The 21,651-nt window shown below is 31.4% G+C and overlaps 2 protein-coding genes across 3 annotated transcripts in view; both read left to right on the top strand.

Moving 5' to 3' along the window:
• LOC147073515 (uncharacterized) overlaps window positions 1-21,154 on the top strand; it is a 93,739-nt gene extending 72,585 nt beyond the window's left edge. For both annotated transcript variants that reach the window (XM_085944267.1, XM_085944266.1), the window contains exons 4-5: window positions 3,663-3,780; window positions 20,077-21,154. In XM_085944267.1, the coding sequence (XP_085800393.1) occupies window positions 3,663-3,780; window positions 20,077-20,308 (350 nt within the window). In that variant the 3' untranslated portion in view covers window positions 20,309-21,154. The remainder of the gene's footprint in view (window positions 1-3,662; window positions 3,781-20,076) is intronic.
• On the top strand, window positions 797-2,374 carry LOC147073516 (uncharacterized). The gene is made up of 2 exons (XM_085944438.1): window positions 797-803; window positions 1,066-2,374. The coding sequence occupies exons 1-2, from the start codon at window positions 797-799 to the stop codon at window positions 2,235-2,237; spliced, it is 1,179 nt and encodes a 392-aa protein (XP_085800564.1). The 3' UTR covers window positions 2,238-2,374.
• Window positions 21,155-21,651: the final 497 nt, after the last annotated feature.

The raw sequence follows: 21,651 nt of genomic DNA, 5'->3' as shown, positions 1-21,651 counted from the left end.
TATAATTATGTCCTCATTATAAGTTTAAGCTCACCAACTTAAATGTACATATTTTATATTATCAAAAAAGCGTAAGATAAAATTATTGAAGTTTGATTAAAATACGTTCATAAAAGTTTGCAAAATATGAATCTGTTCTTTAAATCGCTGAATGTTTAATTTTTTCAAAATAAGAACAATAAAACTTATAAATACGTCGTGTTTTTTTAAAAGCTCCAAACTGTAGTACGTAAAAGATATTAGGTGTGTAAAAAAATAATTGAAATTTCAGTGATTCCCGAAGCTGTAATTATTTGAATCTGAAGAGAAAATATTCAATTCGTTGCTCAACACGTTTTAAAAAACCGACTCGTAATTCATCCTAAAAAGTAGGTTACGCCGATCAAATGTGTGGCTTCAGGGATACTTTATGGCTTAAGTTTGGGAAACACTGAGTCTCTAGGAAATTTTTAGTTTTTATTGTGATTCAGTAATAGTATTTTACTTGACATCTGTAATTCAGATATCATTTCAATTTATTGCTTTGTAACAATTAATTTAATGGAAAACACTAATTAATGTATTTATTATTTACAGAAAAGCTCAGAAATGTGTTTCAAAAAATGCCAGATGTTGCAATAAAATTTAACAAAATGAGATCATAAATCTAATGTTAAAAATAAAAATGATCTCAATTCTTTTTAATTAGAAAAAGGCAACACTCACATATTTCGTAATATTTGTTTCTGTTAATATGATTTTAATTTTCCTTTATTTTTTTTTATTTTAGCTTAACTAATTCTAACTATATTTGAAAATGACATGTAATCTTTGAATTGAAAATAATTTATTAATAAAGTGCTCCGCTAACTTTTGAAGGTTTTGTGTAAAATGAATATTTCAAAATGTTTTTAAGATATATAAAAATTGCATCTAAGCTTTTGATTTAACATAATGAATTATTATAAGCCGCTAACTTTGCAAGCTTTTGTATAACTAATATTGATAAAGTAGTTATTTACATAGCATTTAAATAAAACTGAGAAACTAAGGCTGCTGTACTAAACTATTTTTTAATCTTCACAGATGTTCCATCTCAAGAAATACTACGAGAGTACTTGGAAAGACGATTCCCCAGCAGCCAAAGACGTTTCAATACTAAAAGCTTAGATAGTTTAGGTGGTGGTAATTTGGTAAGAAATTTGGATAGCCTCGGTGGGGGAAACTTAGTCAGGAATTTGGACAGTCTCGGTGGTGGAAATTTGGTAAGAAACTTAGGCAGTTTTGGCGGAGGAAATTTAGTCAGAAACCTTGACAGTCTTGGTGGTGGGAATTTGGTGAGAAACTTAGATAGCCTCGGGGGTGGAAACTTAGTAAGGAATTTGGACAGCTTGGGTGGAGGTAATTTAGTGAGGAATTTAGACAGCCTAGGAGATGGAAACTTGGTAAGAAATTTAGATAGCTTGGGTGGAGGAAATTTGGTAAGAAATTTAGATAGCCTCGGAGGTGGAAACTTGGTAAGAAATTTAGACAGCTTGGGTGGAGGAAATTTAGTAAGAAATTTGGACAGTCTTGGTGGTGGAAATTTGGTAAGAAATTTAGATAGTTTGGGTGGAGGAAATCTTGTTAGAAATTTGGACAGTCTTGGAGGAGGAAATTTGGTAAGGAATGCTGATGCATTGAAAAATGGAAATATTAACAGAAATTTTGAATATTTTAAATCACCGCAACGACAAAACGTTTTACAACAGTTCGAAGGTATAAGCAGAGGGAATGTTATGAGTTTGGGTAGCGTAAATTTTGCAAAGAATTTAGATAGATTGGGCGGAGGAAATCTAGTTCGAAACTTGGATAGTCTAGGTGGAGGAAATTTGGTGCGAAACTTAGATAGCTTGGGTGGCGGAAACTTGGTACGGAATCTTGATAGCTTGGGCGGTGGAAATTTGGTAAGAAATCTTGACAGTTTGGGTGGTGGAAACTTAGTAAGAAATTTGGATAGTCTGGGTGGTGGAAATTTGGTAAGGAATTTGGATAGCTTGGGAGGTGGAAATTTGGTAAGGAATTTAGATAGCTTGGGTGGTGGAAACTTGGTAAGAAATTTGGACAGTCTGGGTGGTGGAAACTTAGTAAGAAATTTGGATAGCTTAGGAGGTGGAAACTTGGTTCGAAATCTTGACAGTTTGGGCGGTGGAAATTTAGTGAGAAGCTTTGGTTTCAATAAAGAAAACCTTCCAGGTTTTTTGAGGTTTCACGGCTAGAAATAGTGAATAACACATAGGTAATGAATATTTTCAAAAGCAAAGTATGCCACTTTATCGGTTATTCACCCAATTGTTTTATTTATTATAATATTTAACCCACAAAATTTATAGAAAGTGTACATTTCAATTAATAAACAGCTAAAAAACAAAGTGTTTTGTGTTTCATTTAATTAATTAAGCACCCTAACCCTTTTGTTTTGTAGCCACGATAAATGTGTACCTACCTACTTTTCAACAAATATTTATTTTCTGGGTCAGTTTTGAGAGACATTTCCTTCCATGTTTAAAAAGGGAACACAATGCTGCATTTGTTTTATGAAGATTTCTTTCAAGTAGGTAACTGTTGTCAAGAAAAGTTTTTTCGGAGACTTTACAATATTGAATACATTCTGATTCTGTATTTTATAATAATTGTCCATTTATTTTATAGTTTACTATATATAATGAAAAATAATAATTACCAAAACTTGATATTGAATAGGTACTTACACTAATTCCATTATATTATATTTATGTCAATTGATCTATCTATCTGTCTGTGACGCATGTGAGAAAACATATTATGTACATGTGATAGAGCGAAATAGGGAGAAAAAACCTACGTGCAAATTCTAAATTTGAGAAATAAGTTGACACGCAAATAAATGAATCGTTTATTTTAATCGGGTCGTGAAATAAAACAAATGATACGATACGCTCATATAAGTTTGACAGATGCTTGCAGTGTAGTTAGAATGTCGATTATACAGAAAGTATTAAACGATTATTAATTACTATTATATAATATTAACAAATAATGATGCGTATTGTCTTCGGTTTTTAACAATATATGCGCAAACGGAAATGACGCTTGGGTTTTATGCGTCACACAAAATATTATCGCACTGACCCCATCAGGTGGCGGGAGAAGCCGTGCCCCGAACCTCTGATTTTGATCGATTTACAATCATTTTATAATTCTTGAGACCACTTTATCTAGAGAATGTCTCATCCAATCGGAGCAATTCTAACGTCAATTTGTGCATAAAGAACCAAACTAGTAATATAGTAATACAGTAATACTCAATAAAACAATTATAATTTTTGAACTCTTTTAATAGAATTTTCACTATTTATTCACTTTTTCAGTATGAAAAACTGTTGCGCACGTCAGATCGTCAAAACTCAGATAGCTTGGCACGCGTACCAATAATGGTTCGCCAACCCTGTTATGATACATCGATCCCTGCCTGTGTGTATTGTTGTATTTTTGTTTGTTGTAATCGTTTACTTACGTCCAACATGCAGTCTTTGCCGTTGACCTATATTAGTGTTTCGTATGTTACCTTTATCTTCTTCACTATATAATATGTGTCCTGAAATGTATATTATGTCCTCTGTTGTAAATAATACTTCTGTATGTTAATTAATTGGTGTGAGCAGGTCACAATGTACGAAACCTGGACTCCCTCGGAGGCGGAAACCTGCTGCGTGACACCAGAGGCATGGACTCTCTAGCGGGGATCACTTTCGGAGGAGTCAAGCGGTTTGACTCACTCAGGTAAATACAATATCAATTTATTATTACCATAATTATCATAGTAAACACGAAATTTTTAAAAACTCCTAAACCATTAGAAAAAATCCTAAAAAAATGTGGACTGCGTGGGACCTAATCCGAAAATCATAGAATGATCGATAACTTCAAGCAAGAGAACTCATCCGGAAAAAGATCTAAGTTCGACTCCCATTTGAACCAATTTTTTTTCGAGGTGTCTGAGGTTTTTCAAAATTACGTCTTGTTCTTTATAAAGTGTCCAACATTCTTAAATCTTGTGTAAATTCAGTATTGAATAAAAGTACAGGAACGTCAATAATAAAAATTTGGCTTGCACCGGACGTCTGTTACGATTAATTCAGTAATGTAATTCACCTTAATTGATCACAAAGCAGAATGTTTTTTGATTGGCAGAATTTGAAGTACCTACCTCAATTAAAACATGGTTATAAGAAATAATTTTCGTTAATCATAGAAGTATTGATAGCTTAAAGGCAAGAGCACTAGATCCAAATTTGATTTTAATAATTTTCAATGCATGGATGGGGTTCAAAACGTGACGTAATTTAGAGAGGTGAGTTTTGGGACTAAGTGTAGTTAGTGGGTCGCAAAATACCAAAAATGATGCGACAGCATTTATGTAAATAGTTTTTTTTTATATATTTAAAATTACCTACATTAAGGTGTATATCGTAAATGTAAAAACTTATAATATAATGGCTTACATAATATATTATATTAGCCCCCAACCTATATTTTTCTAGCCTTGAATATAGCTTCTGTAGCATCTCAATAATTTGTACGAATAATCAAAATGGAAAACCAATACTTCGTCGATTGGAAATAGAATATTTTGGCAATCTTATAAATATGTAATTCAATACACCCTGTACCCAGAGGGTGAAACAGTATCAATAGCGAAATTTAATGATGTTTTTACTTACAATAGAATTGTAATCATTTTGATTATACAAAACAGGCCCGCACCGTTCATATGAGCAAAATGCTGAGGAGCGGCTGACTTTAGTGGGCGGCCAAAAAACTTTTCGTTTTAGTTTTAATTTTTGTTTAAATTCGTGTTTGTAAAGTTTTTAAAAAACGCGAATAAAAATTGCGCCGCAGACAACTTTTTTTTAACTTAAGATATTTACATAAATACTAGTTGAATAATTTTTGTAGGAAATGTGGACGAAAATATTATTTTTAATAGATTTTACATGATTTCTAAACCAAATGGAATTAAACCCTGTAGCACATTAGTGTGAAAAGCTCTCATTTAGATAATATTATCTGAAAAGATTTAAATTTATCATTAACAGATGAATAACACAGTGAATCAGTTTTTCAATATGTGTTTGGTTCCAAAGTATGAACCCAATAGTTTTAGCAAGTGGCTAACACCCATATTGCGTTAAAAAAAGTTCCATGATAATACATTATTATTTTATAATATAAATACTATCGACCGAGGGTACTTGATAGAATTTGAATTTATATTCTAATGGATTTATGTTTTGTACTATTCCATTTGATTCGGTTTTTACGACCCGAGTTTCGCTTTTCGGCATCCTCAGGCACTATGCGCACTCACCAATGGTAAACACACACTGACAACAAATACTTCTTCTTCCGACCATGTCCGATCCTAATAGGATCATATGGACCTCCACAGAGTGGAGGTTTGTATTGACAGATTTTGTTTTACCGGAAATGGATGTCAGCCACTTGCTCAACCTATTAGGTTCATAATCTGACTCATACACAAATTGAAAAATAATATATGTACTTGCCAGACCCAGGATTCAAACCTGAGACCCACGGCGTTATAGGCCAACGCTTAAGCCGCGCGGCCATCATGGGTTAATTCTAACTCATATAATAAATTAATACAATATAAAGGGTAAAAAAGTTATCACCTACCTATTAAGTCAAGAATCACAATAAAAAATGTAACAAACAATATATATTATTTCCCTTAGTAACAAACATCATGATGTAATGTATAATAATTTTCAATGTCAATAAACTATGAAGGAAATTAATAACGACTATCTCTCGGGTTATATCTCTCGGGTTATATGAAAATGCTCAGTCATTCTTCAACGTATGTGCAGTATAATATATCCAACCGGTAGGTATAGGTTATCTTTTCCAATTTCTCGCAAGAAAATTGAGACATTTCACTTGTTTCATAGTCACCGTATACCCACGATTGGTTGCTGGAGCGATCACAATAGTTCTTCAGATTGTCAAAGGTTAATCGAAGATCACCCTCGGCGCCGAAGGAAACTTCTGCATCAAAAGCCTTTGTCGCGCAGCATAAGCAACGCCTTATATTGTTTTGGTTCCGCTACGTTACGCTGTATCAAGCCTAACTACCCATTGAGTTCAGAGAGTTTTGGCCTACCGATTTATAAATGTATATTAAATAAACATAATAATATATTGTTCTGTCGTAGCTGACTTACAGGACTGCCTGGGATACAGCCGCCTGTATGTGAAAAACAAATTGCCGCCCTTAATAATAATTAGTAATTATTGTTTATTAATAGAAAAAAATATCACATTCCATATAGGTACCAATTACCTTTCTCAAAAGGTATCGTGAAGTAACAATCATGAACGCTGTGGACTTAAATAATTCAAATTTTATTTATATTCAGACTGGCACCGCATACTTATACATTAAGTATCGTTTCACAAAATCATATATTATATTACATTAGAGAGCATTAGTTAAATAATAGTTTGATTAATTAAATCATTAGAAGCAGTATTTACATCAACGCATATTTATAATTGTATACAATGAACAGATTAATAAATAGAATTCCGATAGGCTATATTCCAATACACTACATATTGACGCAGGGTTTTGAATGTGTGAGTGTCCTACGAAAATGAACCACGCATTATGGACGTGCAATAGTTTATGTTGCAACCTTCAATACACCAATATTAAATGAGCGTCAATGCATAAACCGAAAGCAGTTCTCAATATTCGACGTATGTCGTATTCTTAACACGTCTTTAAGTTTATCCCATATTCTTCCACACTCGAGATCGGTTGCCTGCTTCTCCACACTCGTTAGGTATTTCAGTTCCCATTATTTCTGTGTTACCTGATTGTAATACATGATTCAAGCGAGTAACTGCTTTATATACAAAGTTATAATATGTGTATACCTTTTATTAATCAACTAAAAACTATATATACCGTACAACAAATACATGATAATATATAGTATACTAAACTTACCTACTTTTTAAGTAAGTATTAGTCTTCGATATTTCATTATATTATAGTATGACATATAGAAAAGTAAATTAATTGTTTTAAAGTAATACGGTTTCCAAGTATGTATTACTCTTGAATTGTCCCAGGGTCAGGGATAGAGATCGTTCTGTCCCATTCTATGAGTTTTACACTTAAACGTAGACATTTATTTTATTTGTGTAGTCTTTACAACCGAAATTGCTATCGACTTAAGAATATCCTGTAGAATTTAATATAATATTTTCATATTAAATTTTGTAAAATGGAATTTTACAACTGCAAGTAAATGCTGCCTCGATTAACGAGTTTTGATTGTGGTCACAAAACAATTTTAAAATAGATAGAAGTATTTTAAAATATTTTGAATAAATATACCTTACTCAAAGATTAACATCATTTTTCAGTGTATTTACTATCTTGTCGAGATTTTCATTTAAGCACTCATTATATTTTTTTAAGCGGCATATTAAAACATATTTTCTCGACAATTATATCAGTTACAGCTGTAGGTATGCATTAATCACATCACTTAGGAAGCTTTCTTGGATTTTTTGTAAATGGCAAAAACTGCATCTCTGATCATTTGCCAATGCTGCAAGTATTGTGAAAGTTTCCTCGAAAAACTTTATAATTCCTAAACCACGTTGCCAGGCAACTCCCGGCGAGAAAAACATGGCTCCCGTGCCGATGTCTCGCTGGGCAAAATGATTAGTCTCCGTCGCCGTCGAAGCGAACAGCATCCAGCCCCTAATGATGCAGCGTCTCCCGCGGGGCGGGGTGCAATACTTCTGCTTGGGAACCTCCGTAATGCGAATTCCTTGTGACGGAAGCATATTACTTTAATTAGATATTTTTGACCGTATTATGTATTCAAATGGTAGTCAAGATTAGTATAAATCATGGCGGATTTATTTTTGTAACAAAAAACATACAGTATTTATTATATTATATTGTAATAAAATATATATGTCGTAATAGATTGATAGTTTAAGAATAGTAGGGATTCTGTTGTAGGCATACTGTCTAACAAGGTGGTAGGTACATAATATAATCCATTGAAAGCAACTTTTAAATTAATTTTCTTCAAAAAATGTATACTTAGTGGTAGAGATAATATTGCTTTAAAACACTGAATAATAAAACATCTTATTTGAATTTATTCGATATCTGACATATTACTCATTGGAGATTAATCTATAATATGTTTAATACGCGTTCTTTGAGATTTATTTTCCAGAGTCGCACTAAGATTTAAAAAAAAAAACTCCTTATATTTATAAAAAGATCGCTTTTGAGAAAAAAAATCATGCCCTAATGTTAATTCAATTGCAGCTTTTTTGATGCAATGCGAATAAGATGATATGGCGAGATCGCCCCGGTTTCCTCTTGGTTAATTTAATTAAGCCTATTAAGGAAATAAAACAAGTATGATTAATACTCATTCTTCAAAATCTCAATAGAATCAGATAATGTACAAGTTTTGTTTACATTTTCATGGTTCAAATAGTGCGATCGATACGTTGGCTAGACAGTCTGTTGCTAATAATTATCCTTTGTTAAAAAACAGGATACCGGCATGTCCTGATAAAAAGCAAAATTATCGTGAGCGACAGGGGTTGTTATAACCGTGGTAGGTTGTCACTATTTTGCTCCGACTAATAAATGGATATGGACTAAAAAGAAGAAGAAAAACATTCTAAAATCGCTATCAATAATTAAAATTAATACAAAAATTGTGTACTACTTCCACAGTTTTAATAAAGTACCACATCATACAAAGCAGGAAAGATGAAAAATATTTGAGTAAAATTAAAATTTTGCAACGTTAGCGAAAAATAAACAAGCGTGTTAAGGCTCTAGCTCGAATAAATCTCGACTCTACTGGCAAATATGAGACGGTAATATTATGTAGTTTTAGTATTTTATTTTTTTACAGTATAGAGGTATTTTCATATGTTTATTTCTATTTTAAGTATTTTAAGGGACTTTATTTTTTTATTTTTATAATCTTTAGACTGTTTGAAACATTATTATAGCAATGCGTCCTTTCGCCTTTCTGAGAATGTGCTTCTTTTCTTGAATCGACAATGTTTTTCTTTGCTCATTATTTGAACAAGTGTAAACAAAAAACAACAACAACGAAAAATATTTTATACAATCGCGTTGTATAATCTTGTGATAGAGAATTTCAGACATGTCTATAAATAGAAACACACACATGCGTCTGTAATAATTCATGGCAATGACTGGCATGCATTTGAATTACATGTATTGAAATAAATTTGATTTTTATTTTCAATTCATAATTTTAATTGATTTATTTCAGACGTAAATTGCGGGAAACAAAAACGTAAATCGTGAATTAAAAACATACTAAAATTTAAAATATGACAACGTGAATTATTCCGGGTCGGTAATAAAATCGCTATGTGTAACTCTGTTTGTGTGACGCCAAATTGAATTTTGAAAAATATGACAAATTACATTATTTCAAATCAAATTAATACGGTGTTGCTGCCATTAAAAATCTGATGGTGCATCTTTAAAATAAGGTGTAACCGTTTTCATTAAAGAAAAAAATTTGTGGGAAAATGTAAGTAAAAATTTTGGTCGCATTGTGAAATTTTGATACTTCAACATAATATTATGCTATAAGTTTCCCATACTTCATACGGTAATTCATACGTCTGAACTTTTTGTGATGATTTAATATATAATTTCACGTCTTATATATAATTCAAAATCTCTTCACATGTTCCGTTATAATTACTACACTGATATGGTAGTGATTAAAAATTGAACGAATCGAATTTTAGTTGGTTCAATTCTCGCTAGGCGCAGTGAGAATTTCTTTTATTGTATACACGTGGTTGAATTATACACTAATTAAAAAGTACAAATAAAACTAGATCAAAGAGATTGGAATCAACTAGATCTATTCAATTATCAATGCCTTATGAGTCAACGTCTACAAAAGCAGAATGTGCTGATATACTAAGAAGCTAAATTATTAACTTAATTACAAATACTTTACCTACCATTTTATATAAATTTAAATCCCACTAGGTACCTGCAATCATTTTATAACAAAAACTATACCACGTTTACTTCCATAAGGAAGCAGTACTAAATGGTTAGCAGATAATATATTATAATATTATGATCTTCTCCCTGTTTCATAATGCAGTGTTGTAAATAAATGCATTACTATTTCAATATCAAATCGCATTTACGTCTTTAAATCAAGGGCCATAGAAATATAAATAATATTATTATTCCATTTTCGAAAATGATCTATAATGGAATCTCGCGCCGCCATTTCCTCCATTTGAATTGCAAACGTCAAATTTAGATGCCGTGTTCGTGAATGAACTCGCAGTCATAAGTGTTCATAAATGTAAAAACGGCGCGGCGACAACATTCACCGCGAGAGCCTCGTAATAAGGACCATTTCGCGAAGCCATTCGGAATTTATTTCTCCCTTGTTAAGCAAATAAAGCAAATGGCAATTTATTTTCATTTCAACGCAAGCACAGGATTTATAGTTATGGCAGGTTTACTAGAAATTACCTTGGAGTCGCAATGGACTCATATTCTAGTTAGTTTTTAAACTTTTGTATGTAAGACGAACAAGTCTACTTTGCTTGGGTGTATTTTCTGGTTAGATATAATGATATAAAGACAGAGTCACAAAATTTGTGTGGTAAGGATAATGTATCACCTAACCAAGATATCAACTAACCTTTACGTAGGTCTTGAGTACTAAATCTTCCTAATGTCATCAACATTAAACACACGCTTTTATAGTAAAGTTACGTCCGTCACAACGCGTTGCCAAGTTAACGTTTTTCTTTAAAGATTTCATTTTAAGCTTTAAAAAATTGCATCTAACATGTAGCTCTAAATCTAATGTTTTTTGCTATTGATAATAAGTAGCTTTAAAGTTTTCATAAAAAATACTGCATGTCTTCTAGATTCTGGGAGACATTCAAGTCTGCCCCGTGATCAATTAATAAAAATGGATTTTACCGTCAAATATTCTTCGAAAGGCCTTAAAATGACGTAGCATCTCTCAGTTTTCTCAAATATAGTATAATAAAAGGGTCGATCTATTGTCATTCGTTATTTTGAAATAATGCAAAACAGAAAATACTATTAGGTACCTACCTAATATTATTATCCTTCCATCAATTTATAATAATGATAAAATAACTCTGTCTGTCTAACTTCATCACTGGAATGACAAAGTATCGGTAATATGATGTGCTCTGTGCCTTATAATAAATTATAAACTGAGACAGCGGTCCGTTGATCGAATTTTACAATACAGTTATTCCTTTATCTATGTGTTCGTGTCTCTCACTATTGAGGATCAAGATTTCTTCAAAATGTCATAGCAATTTATCCCTCCAGCAAACGTTATAAGCAAAGTGTTCGTAAAATTACGCTTTACTTTAAATATATTGTTATTCATTAGTTTGTTTAATAGTTATGGTACACTATATAACACAATAATTTATAACTTCCCAAAGATAAATATAAATACTAATTTATTTCGTTAGTTTAAATTTTACACTGTGGACGTGCGTTGTACCTACAAGAGATGATAATCTGGGATCTGAATTTATCATCCCCACTCTACAGGTGTGTTGAGAAATGCGCCTTATAAATTATTGTGAGACCGCCATATCACGTTCACATAAGCAACAGTGGCTTCCGTAAAATATTTAACGAGCATGGAGGAGACAATAAATTTATTTATTTTAATTAGGTACTTATACAATTATAATATTAAACAATGTATAATAATGGCTAATGGTGTTTTAAAACACGACTAAAATATTAAATTAAAATAACTTTCTTAGGAAGACCCCAGAACTGTAATGTTTTTACGTGACGTTTTCACAATTGTATTATTTAATTAAAAATGAGTAATTTATAAAACGAATTTATCCGTTAGTGTTCACCAGATACAAAAAAAAATATTTTACGACATGTGTTTCACTCATATTATGGTGAGCTTTATTGTACATTAGCCATGAATATGCGTTTTACAGAATTAACCAATGTTTTTTTGTTCAATTAAGACATAGTTTGATATGCCAAATATGTATAAATAAAATACAATAGTATGTAGAATACCCATGTAGAACTCGCTAAAATAATTATTGTATTATTTGAATGAATTTAAATTCAGAACACCACTGCACGTGCGGTCGGTAAAGCTTTGTTTATACAAACAGCATCCCTCGCCTTGTATGAGGTTTACCTTTTCATTTGCATCTCTCACCCGTGCACGTGCAGCTTTATTGTTAAGAAAACTTACATAGATATGAATAGCCCGCCGATTCTAGTCTTTGTTTAGATTGCCATAACGTAAAATATCAGAAGAAAGCATTTTTGTATGTTTCGAAGCATAGCGTGGTTGAATTTAAATTTATATTGCAACGAAAATAACATTATCTTGCAATTTATACGTGTTTTACAGCTGCTGCAAGAATTCTGGCTGTTTTACGCTATAACCTTGTAAATACTCAATAGATTATTAGCTTATTTTATTTATTTGTGTCAAGGAATCGTCCTGGAAAGTTTCTAAGCAGGTGCGTCATAATATCTATCCCTTAGTACCTTCGTTGGCTGCGCTCGACTGGAAAATAAAAATCAAGTTAAAATCGTGCATAAGTATTGAAAGTTTTCTCAAGTTTCCTTTTGCTTCAAGGAAAATCTCACGACGTATTGTCGTGGTTTTCTTATGTACTTTTACTTGGTGGTTTTCACCAAAAATATTACGGATATTATATTTGTATGTTGATACAGAATTATGAAACCATTCATAATACAAAAAAGCACTAATACAATTAGGAAAAATATTTATTAATATGTTAGAATAAGTGGAATCTAGATTACGTATTCTTCTTCTCGCGTTGTTTCGAAAGAGATGCACTCGAATTGGTTAATCAGACTCTTTGATCACGAAATGCAGCGTCTTCTTCTGTCACTGTCATAAGTTTCTAATATTATTTATTTTCTAATATTATTTATTTATTAATTTCTAATAATAATTACAAGATAAAAAGAATTTTTTATATACAACGTTTTTCAAATTTTCTGTTGAATCATATAAACTTGAAAATTATATGTATTAATAGATACTTTTTTGTACTTGATAGAAATACTGAATATATATTATAGAATACTGAAATTTCATTTTGACATATCATATTGATGTCCATAGTAACGCACGTATATATTAATAATTTAGTTGCTAGGACCCACTTAGCAACCAATAATAGTGAGTAGTAAATATTATTTTTAACGATTTTTTCCGAAACATACAAAACAGAATTAACTGAAAATGAATTCAATTCCGCTTAAAGATGGCCAAAAGTATTAAAAGAATGCATTGTCGTCGTGTTCTGATATATTCTAAAAGTTTCAAATGTCTAGCTAATCAGGAAGTTAGTTAAAATCGATTGCAAGATTTGTACTGGACAAACAACCACCGGACAAACAAGAATACGAGCTAATAAAAACGTTTTAAAATAGCAATTGAGATTGAAGCCGATAATTAAATTTATTACTTGTGATATTGTATACCTACATGCATACCTCTTGTGTCAGAATGTCAGATAATTAATTATATTGCCCTGCAATAATCATGTAATAAATACTCACAACCGGTAAAAAAATGTTACAATATACAACATGGTTATAATAAAATAATTATTAAAACAGTAATAAACAGTAGATAAAGCCGGTATAAATATAAAATGTTTACACGTGCATGTATGTAAGGTAAAATATTTGATCTTGTTTTGTTAAAACAATAAATTAATAAATTAGTTTCCTTGTAAACGCAGTAGCAAGGTTCATCAAGTATCGAAGAGATTAAATTTATATTTTCCTACTTATACGCGGTGTAAATGGAAACGCTTCCACTCTTGGCAGTAGTGACTTGTGTCTCCTTGACAATAATTTTATTATCTTAGATATCGGGAACATCCCTTGTTTGTTCTCCCAAGGTACAAAACTAACCTACCATTGATAATGCCAATTGGAAGCAAAATAAAGCTTCAAATATATTATGATGCACGTATCTAAGTCGGGAAGTTAATTAAAAATCTTGGACAAACAAGAAAAAATCTGTACCGGGCAAACAAGAATACGAGCTAATAAAAACGTGGTAATAAAATAGAGAATACGTTGTTTCAAAAACGTATTAGAAAAATCTTAGTTATGTTTAGAAGGTGTAAGAGTTATAAATAAAAAAAAATGGATTACTCCTGACGCCGATTATGTATAAACCTTGATAAGAATTACACAGTTGCTATCGGTAGCCATTTTTAAAAAATCATTTGACATCATTTAATATTTTCCAGACAACTTTCATCAATAATTTATTATGTTACAAGCAATAGTTTTGAGTGACGTAAGATCGCTGTTATTTTTAACTTGAAAAACAATCGAGAACTAGGAAACAGGACGTTAAATGTGAGAGAATCGATTAGTGAGTCCAATTCCTAAGTGATTGTGGGGAAATGTTTCAATCGTTAACATCCTGTCCACAGAACAGATAATTAAATAGAATTCAGATATGCTATACCCCAAATACACTACAATTTAAAGCAGGATTTTGAATGTGCGAGTGTCCTACGAAAATTAAACACACATTATAAACGTGCAATAGTGTGTGTTGCAACCTTCAAATACACCAATATTGAATGAGCGTCAGTGCATAAACCGAAAACAGTTGTTAGAACGAGATTTTGAGTATGCGTCTATACAATCACATGAAAGCTTTAACCCTCCGTGACATCTCTTGGTTAAGCGTCAATACTTCCATATCATAGAAAAGAATTGAGAGAACATAACGTACGATACCCAGTCTCAAACCTAGGTTAAAGTCTCAAATGCTTCTCATTTTGAGAAAGGCGCTCCTTGCGATCTCAATTCTAGTTTTTATTTCCTGAGACTGGTCTTATTTCTTTCAAATTTGTTGATAATATGTGGGAATATTATGTCGTCTTTTTAATGTACATTTTAATTGATTTCGAATAATCCATTTATACGCAGTCACTTAAAAGCGCAACTCTCCATGGCATCTCTTGGTTTGGCATCCATACTTTCATATGTACATATCAGATTGATTTTAATGGTTGAATTATTTTAAAATATTTGTAACATACACTCATGAGAAGTTGATATTTTTGTTTACTTTGAGTTAAGTAACATGAACAATACAGTTATTTACCAATATCGATTATCCATTGTTCAAAATTAATATTCCTTTATTATTTACAATAATAAAACTACAGTAAAATAACGAATTTCAGACCAAACAACAAATATTTTCAATTTAACAAAATATACCTTTTCAAGAAAAAATAAAACGCTTCAAATAAATTTTCTCATCGCAGTTTTACGGAGGTAACTGAAAAGAATCCTACATACGTAATTCAAACAATAATAATACAACATTCTATACTTTGAAAAGCATTACGAGAAAGATTTCAAAACATTTACTCAACGGCAGAATATCTGCGATCTTTGACAACAAAAAAAAACCGAAAGATCTTATATTATTGTCTTGGACAGATTTTGTATTATTTTCTTTGTACTATGGTATATTTAAGTATTTTTTTGTTTTGTTTGTGAACTTGAGAGGCGAACATAATTTTCCATTTCGCCTCACAACAATTATTTCTCTTTCACAATAATGATATTATGAATAAATGTGTTATGAAAAGCATATTATCTATAGACAGCGTTGGCAAACGTTTTTCTTGTCAGATCTAGCATTTTTCGATAGGCATCTACGAGTAGCTTGCAAAAAACGCATATGACTTGTGGCGTTTTTACTAGCATTTTTTGATCTCTCCAACAGCTATAAATGTGCTGAAAATACGATAGATATTTAGTTTATTTATTTTCAAGCGCATCAAATTTCTGACTATCAGATACATACTTAATACAGGTGGGTCAGTACTCAGTAGGCATCTATTTTAGTAGCGTGAGAAATAAAACACAATTTAACACGTTGAAAAAATAGGAGCATTCATGGGCTTATATTGAAAAATGGTATCATACAATTTAATGTGTGGTTAGGTATGTGATATCAGTTTGACGATTATTGGAATGAAGGAAAGGTATTGACTTCGTTCTTGGTAGAATAATTATTAACTTGCAATTTTATTTTCAGATTTTTTTTTCCTGCCAAATAGCTTGTTTTCGTACCCCGTTTGGCATGTTTTTGTCAACGACAGTTCTCAACATTGATTATAGAGCTGACATGTCAAACTTCAACTAGGCGGTGATCCACCATTCAGTACCAAAACTGTCAGTGAACTGATAGAAACTCGATCAATCGTATTATATTTGAATGAAAACACTAATCTTTAACTATCTTCAAGAAATACTCAATTTTCAATTCGTCGTGAAAACGATGTTTGGTCGTCTTTTGGGAACTCATTACACTAACTCATTCTCCTGCTGTCCAAAGAGCTTACTGTGCGACGGCAAGGGGAAACTACACTTTAGTTTAAATGAGAAGGGGTGGTGCGAATACAAATCACGTGACACGACGAGATAGGTGATAATCCTTTTATTCATAAAAAAAATACCTAGCAATCCATAAGGAAATCTAGTTCCATATTCTGATGGTTATAAAATCTCTTCATAAATAATTCTTTCAGATTCAATATATCGGATTCAGATAAATCCCGTTCATTTTAATACTGTAGACTCGATCGACACTTTATAAATTCGGCATGCATAGTAATTTTAAAAACCAAATGATCGCTTCTATTTTATTTTGTATATATCACATGCAATTGACATAATATAATCGTGAAAAATAATCGGACGTCAAGAAAAATGTACGTCATAATTTCACAAAGTCCTGTCGTCTCGATCTGTTGACGGAACAGCCGATAATAATCGTACAGTACGACTATATAAAACTGTCTATATGAACGACTGTGTATAAAATTGTTTAGATATATAACATATTATATAGTTTTAATATAAATTTCCCCTTCAAATTCTAAAAACACTTAATTAAATGTCAATCATTTTAAAACAAAACCGCATTTAATTAATATTGAAAACAGTTAATATAAAAATTCTAATCACATGTTTAATATATTACGCAACGTGGTTACATAATATCATATTATGTACTTGTCATGATTTTGGTTATTTCTGTTTTATTAAAGATAAATTACTATTTGTTTTTAATAATAATCTATTATTCAACTCTCCGAGGGATAGTTTTATATTTAAATAAACATTTAGTTACTGGTATCTTGAAAGGTTAAACTTTTATTTGTAAAGGGGTCACATTGTTTAACGGTTAAATGAACTGCGTAATATAAAAACGAATTTCAATGAATATTTATTTAATTACAATAAGAATACTAACTCATTTAAAAGATAAAAATCTCCGCTTCTGAAACGTTTCGAAGGAGGTACCTATTAAGATATTAAAATTTTATGGCTTCGACCAAGACAATGGCTGTGTAGTTGCTTTTTATGCCATTTCGTAAATACCTATTAATTATTTTATATCGGGCATTATCTCAAATTGCCCGAAGTAAAGTTTACATCCTTTTTAAATCATTGATTCAATGCACGTAAATTGATTATATATATTTTTGCTATATTATATTTACTCTTTCAAAATACAATTTAAATACTGCTAAACTACGCTTAGTTTCAACATCGTCAGGATAGTGTTATCGAATTTGACGTCCGCAGTAGAGTAGTATGAGAATGGGATGGGATAACTGGGCGCCAGGACAATTGGGCATCGCACAGTCGAATTAAAAAATATACGTTCGTTACGATTGTATACAGAAAGTAGACGAGGAATTTTAATCAGATTCTAACTGCTAATTAGTAGTTTTAATTCATTTGGCTCTTAACATAATTTTTTTGGTACAAGTCGGTTATGGGGAAGCCAGGCGGCAGCTCGGTGCTAATTGTCATAGCCGATTTTGGCAAAATTCATGAATTCAAGATTGAAAACCTAACCTAACCTTACCTAACCTAACTTAACCTAACCTAAACTAACCCAACCTAACAAAATCCAGTATATCGACTATTTTCTATTTTTTTATTATAATGGATTAAGAATTAAGTATTTTATATTATATTAATTAAACGCCTGAGGCTTTATATAGAAATAATTACAAGAAAAGAAGAATTTTTTATATACAACGTTTTTAAATTTTCTCTTGAATCATATAAACTTGACTTGACTAGCTTAAACGATCAAAAAAATTGTACTTGATAGAAATATTGAATAAATATAGATTACTGAAATGTCATTTTGACATTTCATATTGATTTCCATAGTAACGCACGTATATATTAATAATTTAGTTGCTAGAACCCCAGACCCCTGTAAACCAATAATAGTGTTTTACGTTTTACGGATTTCTTCCGAAATAACTTTTCATACAAAATAGAAGTAACTGAAAATGAATTCAATTCTACTTAAAGTTGGCTAAAAGTTTTCTGATATATATTTAAATTCTCACCAAATATTAAATAATTTTATAATAATTTAAATATAAATAATAATATTAAATATATTTATAAAAGTACCTATAATTCACTAACATCTATTTATTTTCGAATTTCATTCGATTGCGTGGCACCCAGTTGTCCCGGCGCCGAATCGTCCTAGACTCGTATGAGAACGCCCATCCATACGTCCGAATCCCATGACTGCATCAAATTTACATATTGTTTTGCATTATCCGTTTCAATCCAAACCAAAGACACAGTGGATTGAGCGAATAATTTATATCAAGAGTTCCTAAATCTAAACGTAATTAATAAAAATAAACGACAGAAATAAAAAAAACTTATCAGGAATTATATTATTAGGATGTACAGAATAAGCGGCTTAGTTGCTGACTGGTTTATTGATCGGACTTCGATGTGATATTCAATTAATTTAAATACTTACGATGTAAGTTACATTAGAACAGTTAACATGCTATTTATGCGGGTTGCAATATTCTCTAGAATAGACATTGCATTCATTAGGCAAAGAGATTTTAAAAAATGTTTTGAAAGTCAGTTGGCAAGTTGTAAGACTAACGGGACATGAACTGTAATTTTGAACTATTTTTTTCGAAATATGAAATATTAATAATAATTGAAGCGGGTTACCCAGTGACGTCCCGTGAGGGTAAGCAGGTCATGCGTTACTTAAGGGGCGATACATGAAGGAACTAATATAATCATTACAACATTTTTGAAAGCAGTGGCGATTTTCCAAGAGGCTTAAAGCATTAAAGAGTTCCAAAATCTTAGATTTTTAAAAATCACAAGGAGGCCTTCTTCTAACTTATCAGCGCCTCAGTCCTTCACATACCTAAAACTACTACTGTTTGAGAATAGGTTTTGTGCAAATGCTTTAATTGTCAGTAGATGATGCAGCTAACAATTTGGTTACCTTCTGGGTGTGGATGTAAGAAGGTATGATTCTCCAATGTGGAGAAATGTAGGATAAACTTGAATACGTCTTAAATATTAGGTTATTTCTAAAACCGCATTTAAACCAAGCGAGCGAATGTTTGTTCTTTCCCCAATCTAGCGAAATTCTCTAGATGTTTGTTGAAAGAGCATAAGTATTTTGCTGTAGTGGGGGAAGAACAAATATTCGCTCGCTTAGAAGCTAAATGCGGCTTAATATGCATTAAAGTTTGACACGTAAACGAAACGCGCATTCAATATTGGTAATATTTGAGGACATTCAAGGGGATTTTTATTTCTTTGTAGTCTTGATCTATATCGATGGTTTTCGCATGTATATCTTATTAATCTGTGAAGTGAGGTCACCTGTAGCGGGACATATAACATTGGTTTTCTTCTCGCTGAATTTTTGGTCAATGCGTGACGAATTGTTATGCAGTTTGTCGATTATCTCTTGGGTGTCTCCGATAAAGTTGTCGAAGAAGATAGCACGTTGTTGCTATTAATTTTATTAATCATTACTATTTTTTTCACAGCGGTATCACGTTCGGCGGCCAAAAGCGGTCACTGAATGATGTGGTTCCGTACGAGCACCAGCACTACTACCCCCAATGCCTACAACCCGTCAAGAGAGTGAACTTCGACGAGATCGACCACTCCGGCTTCGTGGGCTTCCAGAAGAAGAACTTCGACGAGATCGACCACTCCAACTTCGGCAGCTTCGTGAAACGCGAGCCCTCCGGCAGACTGGTCAGACTCCGGTACTGAACAACGACCACCACAACATAATTCAATAGAGAGCATTATCGAACACCCGACAGTTTTGTTTCACCACTACTTATACGAACACACCCAACAAAACGCCATCTTGAATAAAAAAAATCTTATTCCAATTTTGAAACATCAAATTACTTAGTCTTAGATAATAAACAATGTTCTTAAATCTAATTAAAAAATGTATGTACTTATTATTATTTTGTAAGGAAAAATTGACATCAATGTTACATAGCTGATAATATTATATTATGGAATTGTTTTAGGTGAAATATTTTTTTGATGATATTACATAATCAGATATCATTTTAATAGAGAGACTATTTGTACATAATTAATTAGCTTCTAGCAAATTAATAAAATTTCAGTACTTTGTAGTTGGCTAAACTAACAAACTAATCCATTTGTGGCAACCTAACCTCATAATTTTGTATGATTATTTCAATTATTGACAAATAGACCACAGTATTAAACTCGCTCAGTAAATAAACAGTGTACGAATAGTCGCTCCATGGAAATCGTGTCAACGAAATAATTTCATTGATTTAATAATATGCATTATGTAGACCATTAAACCAATAGATTTGTATATTATTCATGTTATATCATTTTGTTAAAGTACATAATAATATATTTACTTTCCTTAGCGAATTTCAGAAGACAAAATATTTATTTTTAGACATTGGCCTAAAGGAAATGTAAAAAAAACGACTGTTTTAAGAGATGTTAGTCTATTTTCATTGTCAAACTCTTTTTTGACACAGTGTTTACAATTATTATAATATTGTATTTCTCAAAATTCATATTTATGATATAAAAAAAAATATATGTGTTGAAAACACGCAAATTCCTATATATTCAATTACATAAAACATATTATATATTTGTTAATTGTACAAATAACATTATTTTGATAAGTATTTTATCCAACCACATTGTATGTTATAACTATTGTCTGAATGTTTCTAAAGAAAAACTTAGTTATCAGTAGATAATTTATTGATACAATTATATTTTATACTTTATTTTATTTCATCTATAGATGTTAATATATTTAAATAAAATTGCAATGTCGATTGAAAAACTGCCTTTTATTAATAATTATTCTTAATAAACCAATAATCTATTCCACATTACCTGATAATAAAATAGAAGTGTTTGTCATTTCAACATGTAGGTAGTAATCATACCACTCAGCATTACAAGTGTGATACACTTCGATATTCATGTTTTGTTTTCAAAACAGACCAGAGAGGAGAAAGCGATTGTCAGCAGTTTTCCTCAATGATAACATAGATCAACATTGTCTATTATGATATATTTAATTGCGACAATGA

The sequence above is a fragment of the Rhyacophila brunnea genome, unplaced genomic scaffold (genome assembly GCF_057557595.1).
Source record: "Rhyacophila brunnea isolate RB1 unplaced genomic scaffold, BYU_Rbru_1.0 scaffold_17, whole genome shotgun sequence".
In the NCBI taxonomy this organism is placed as follows: Eukaryota; Metazoa; Arthropoda; class Insecta; order Trichoptera; family Rhyacophilidae; genus Rhyacophila; species Rhyacophila brunnea.
Note: the sequence above shows the minus strand (reverse complement) of the source record. Positions and strands in the feature narration are given on the sequence as shown.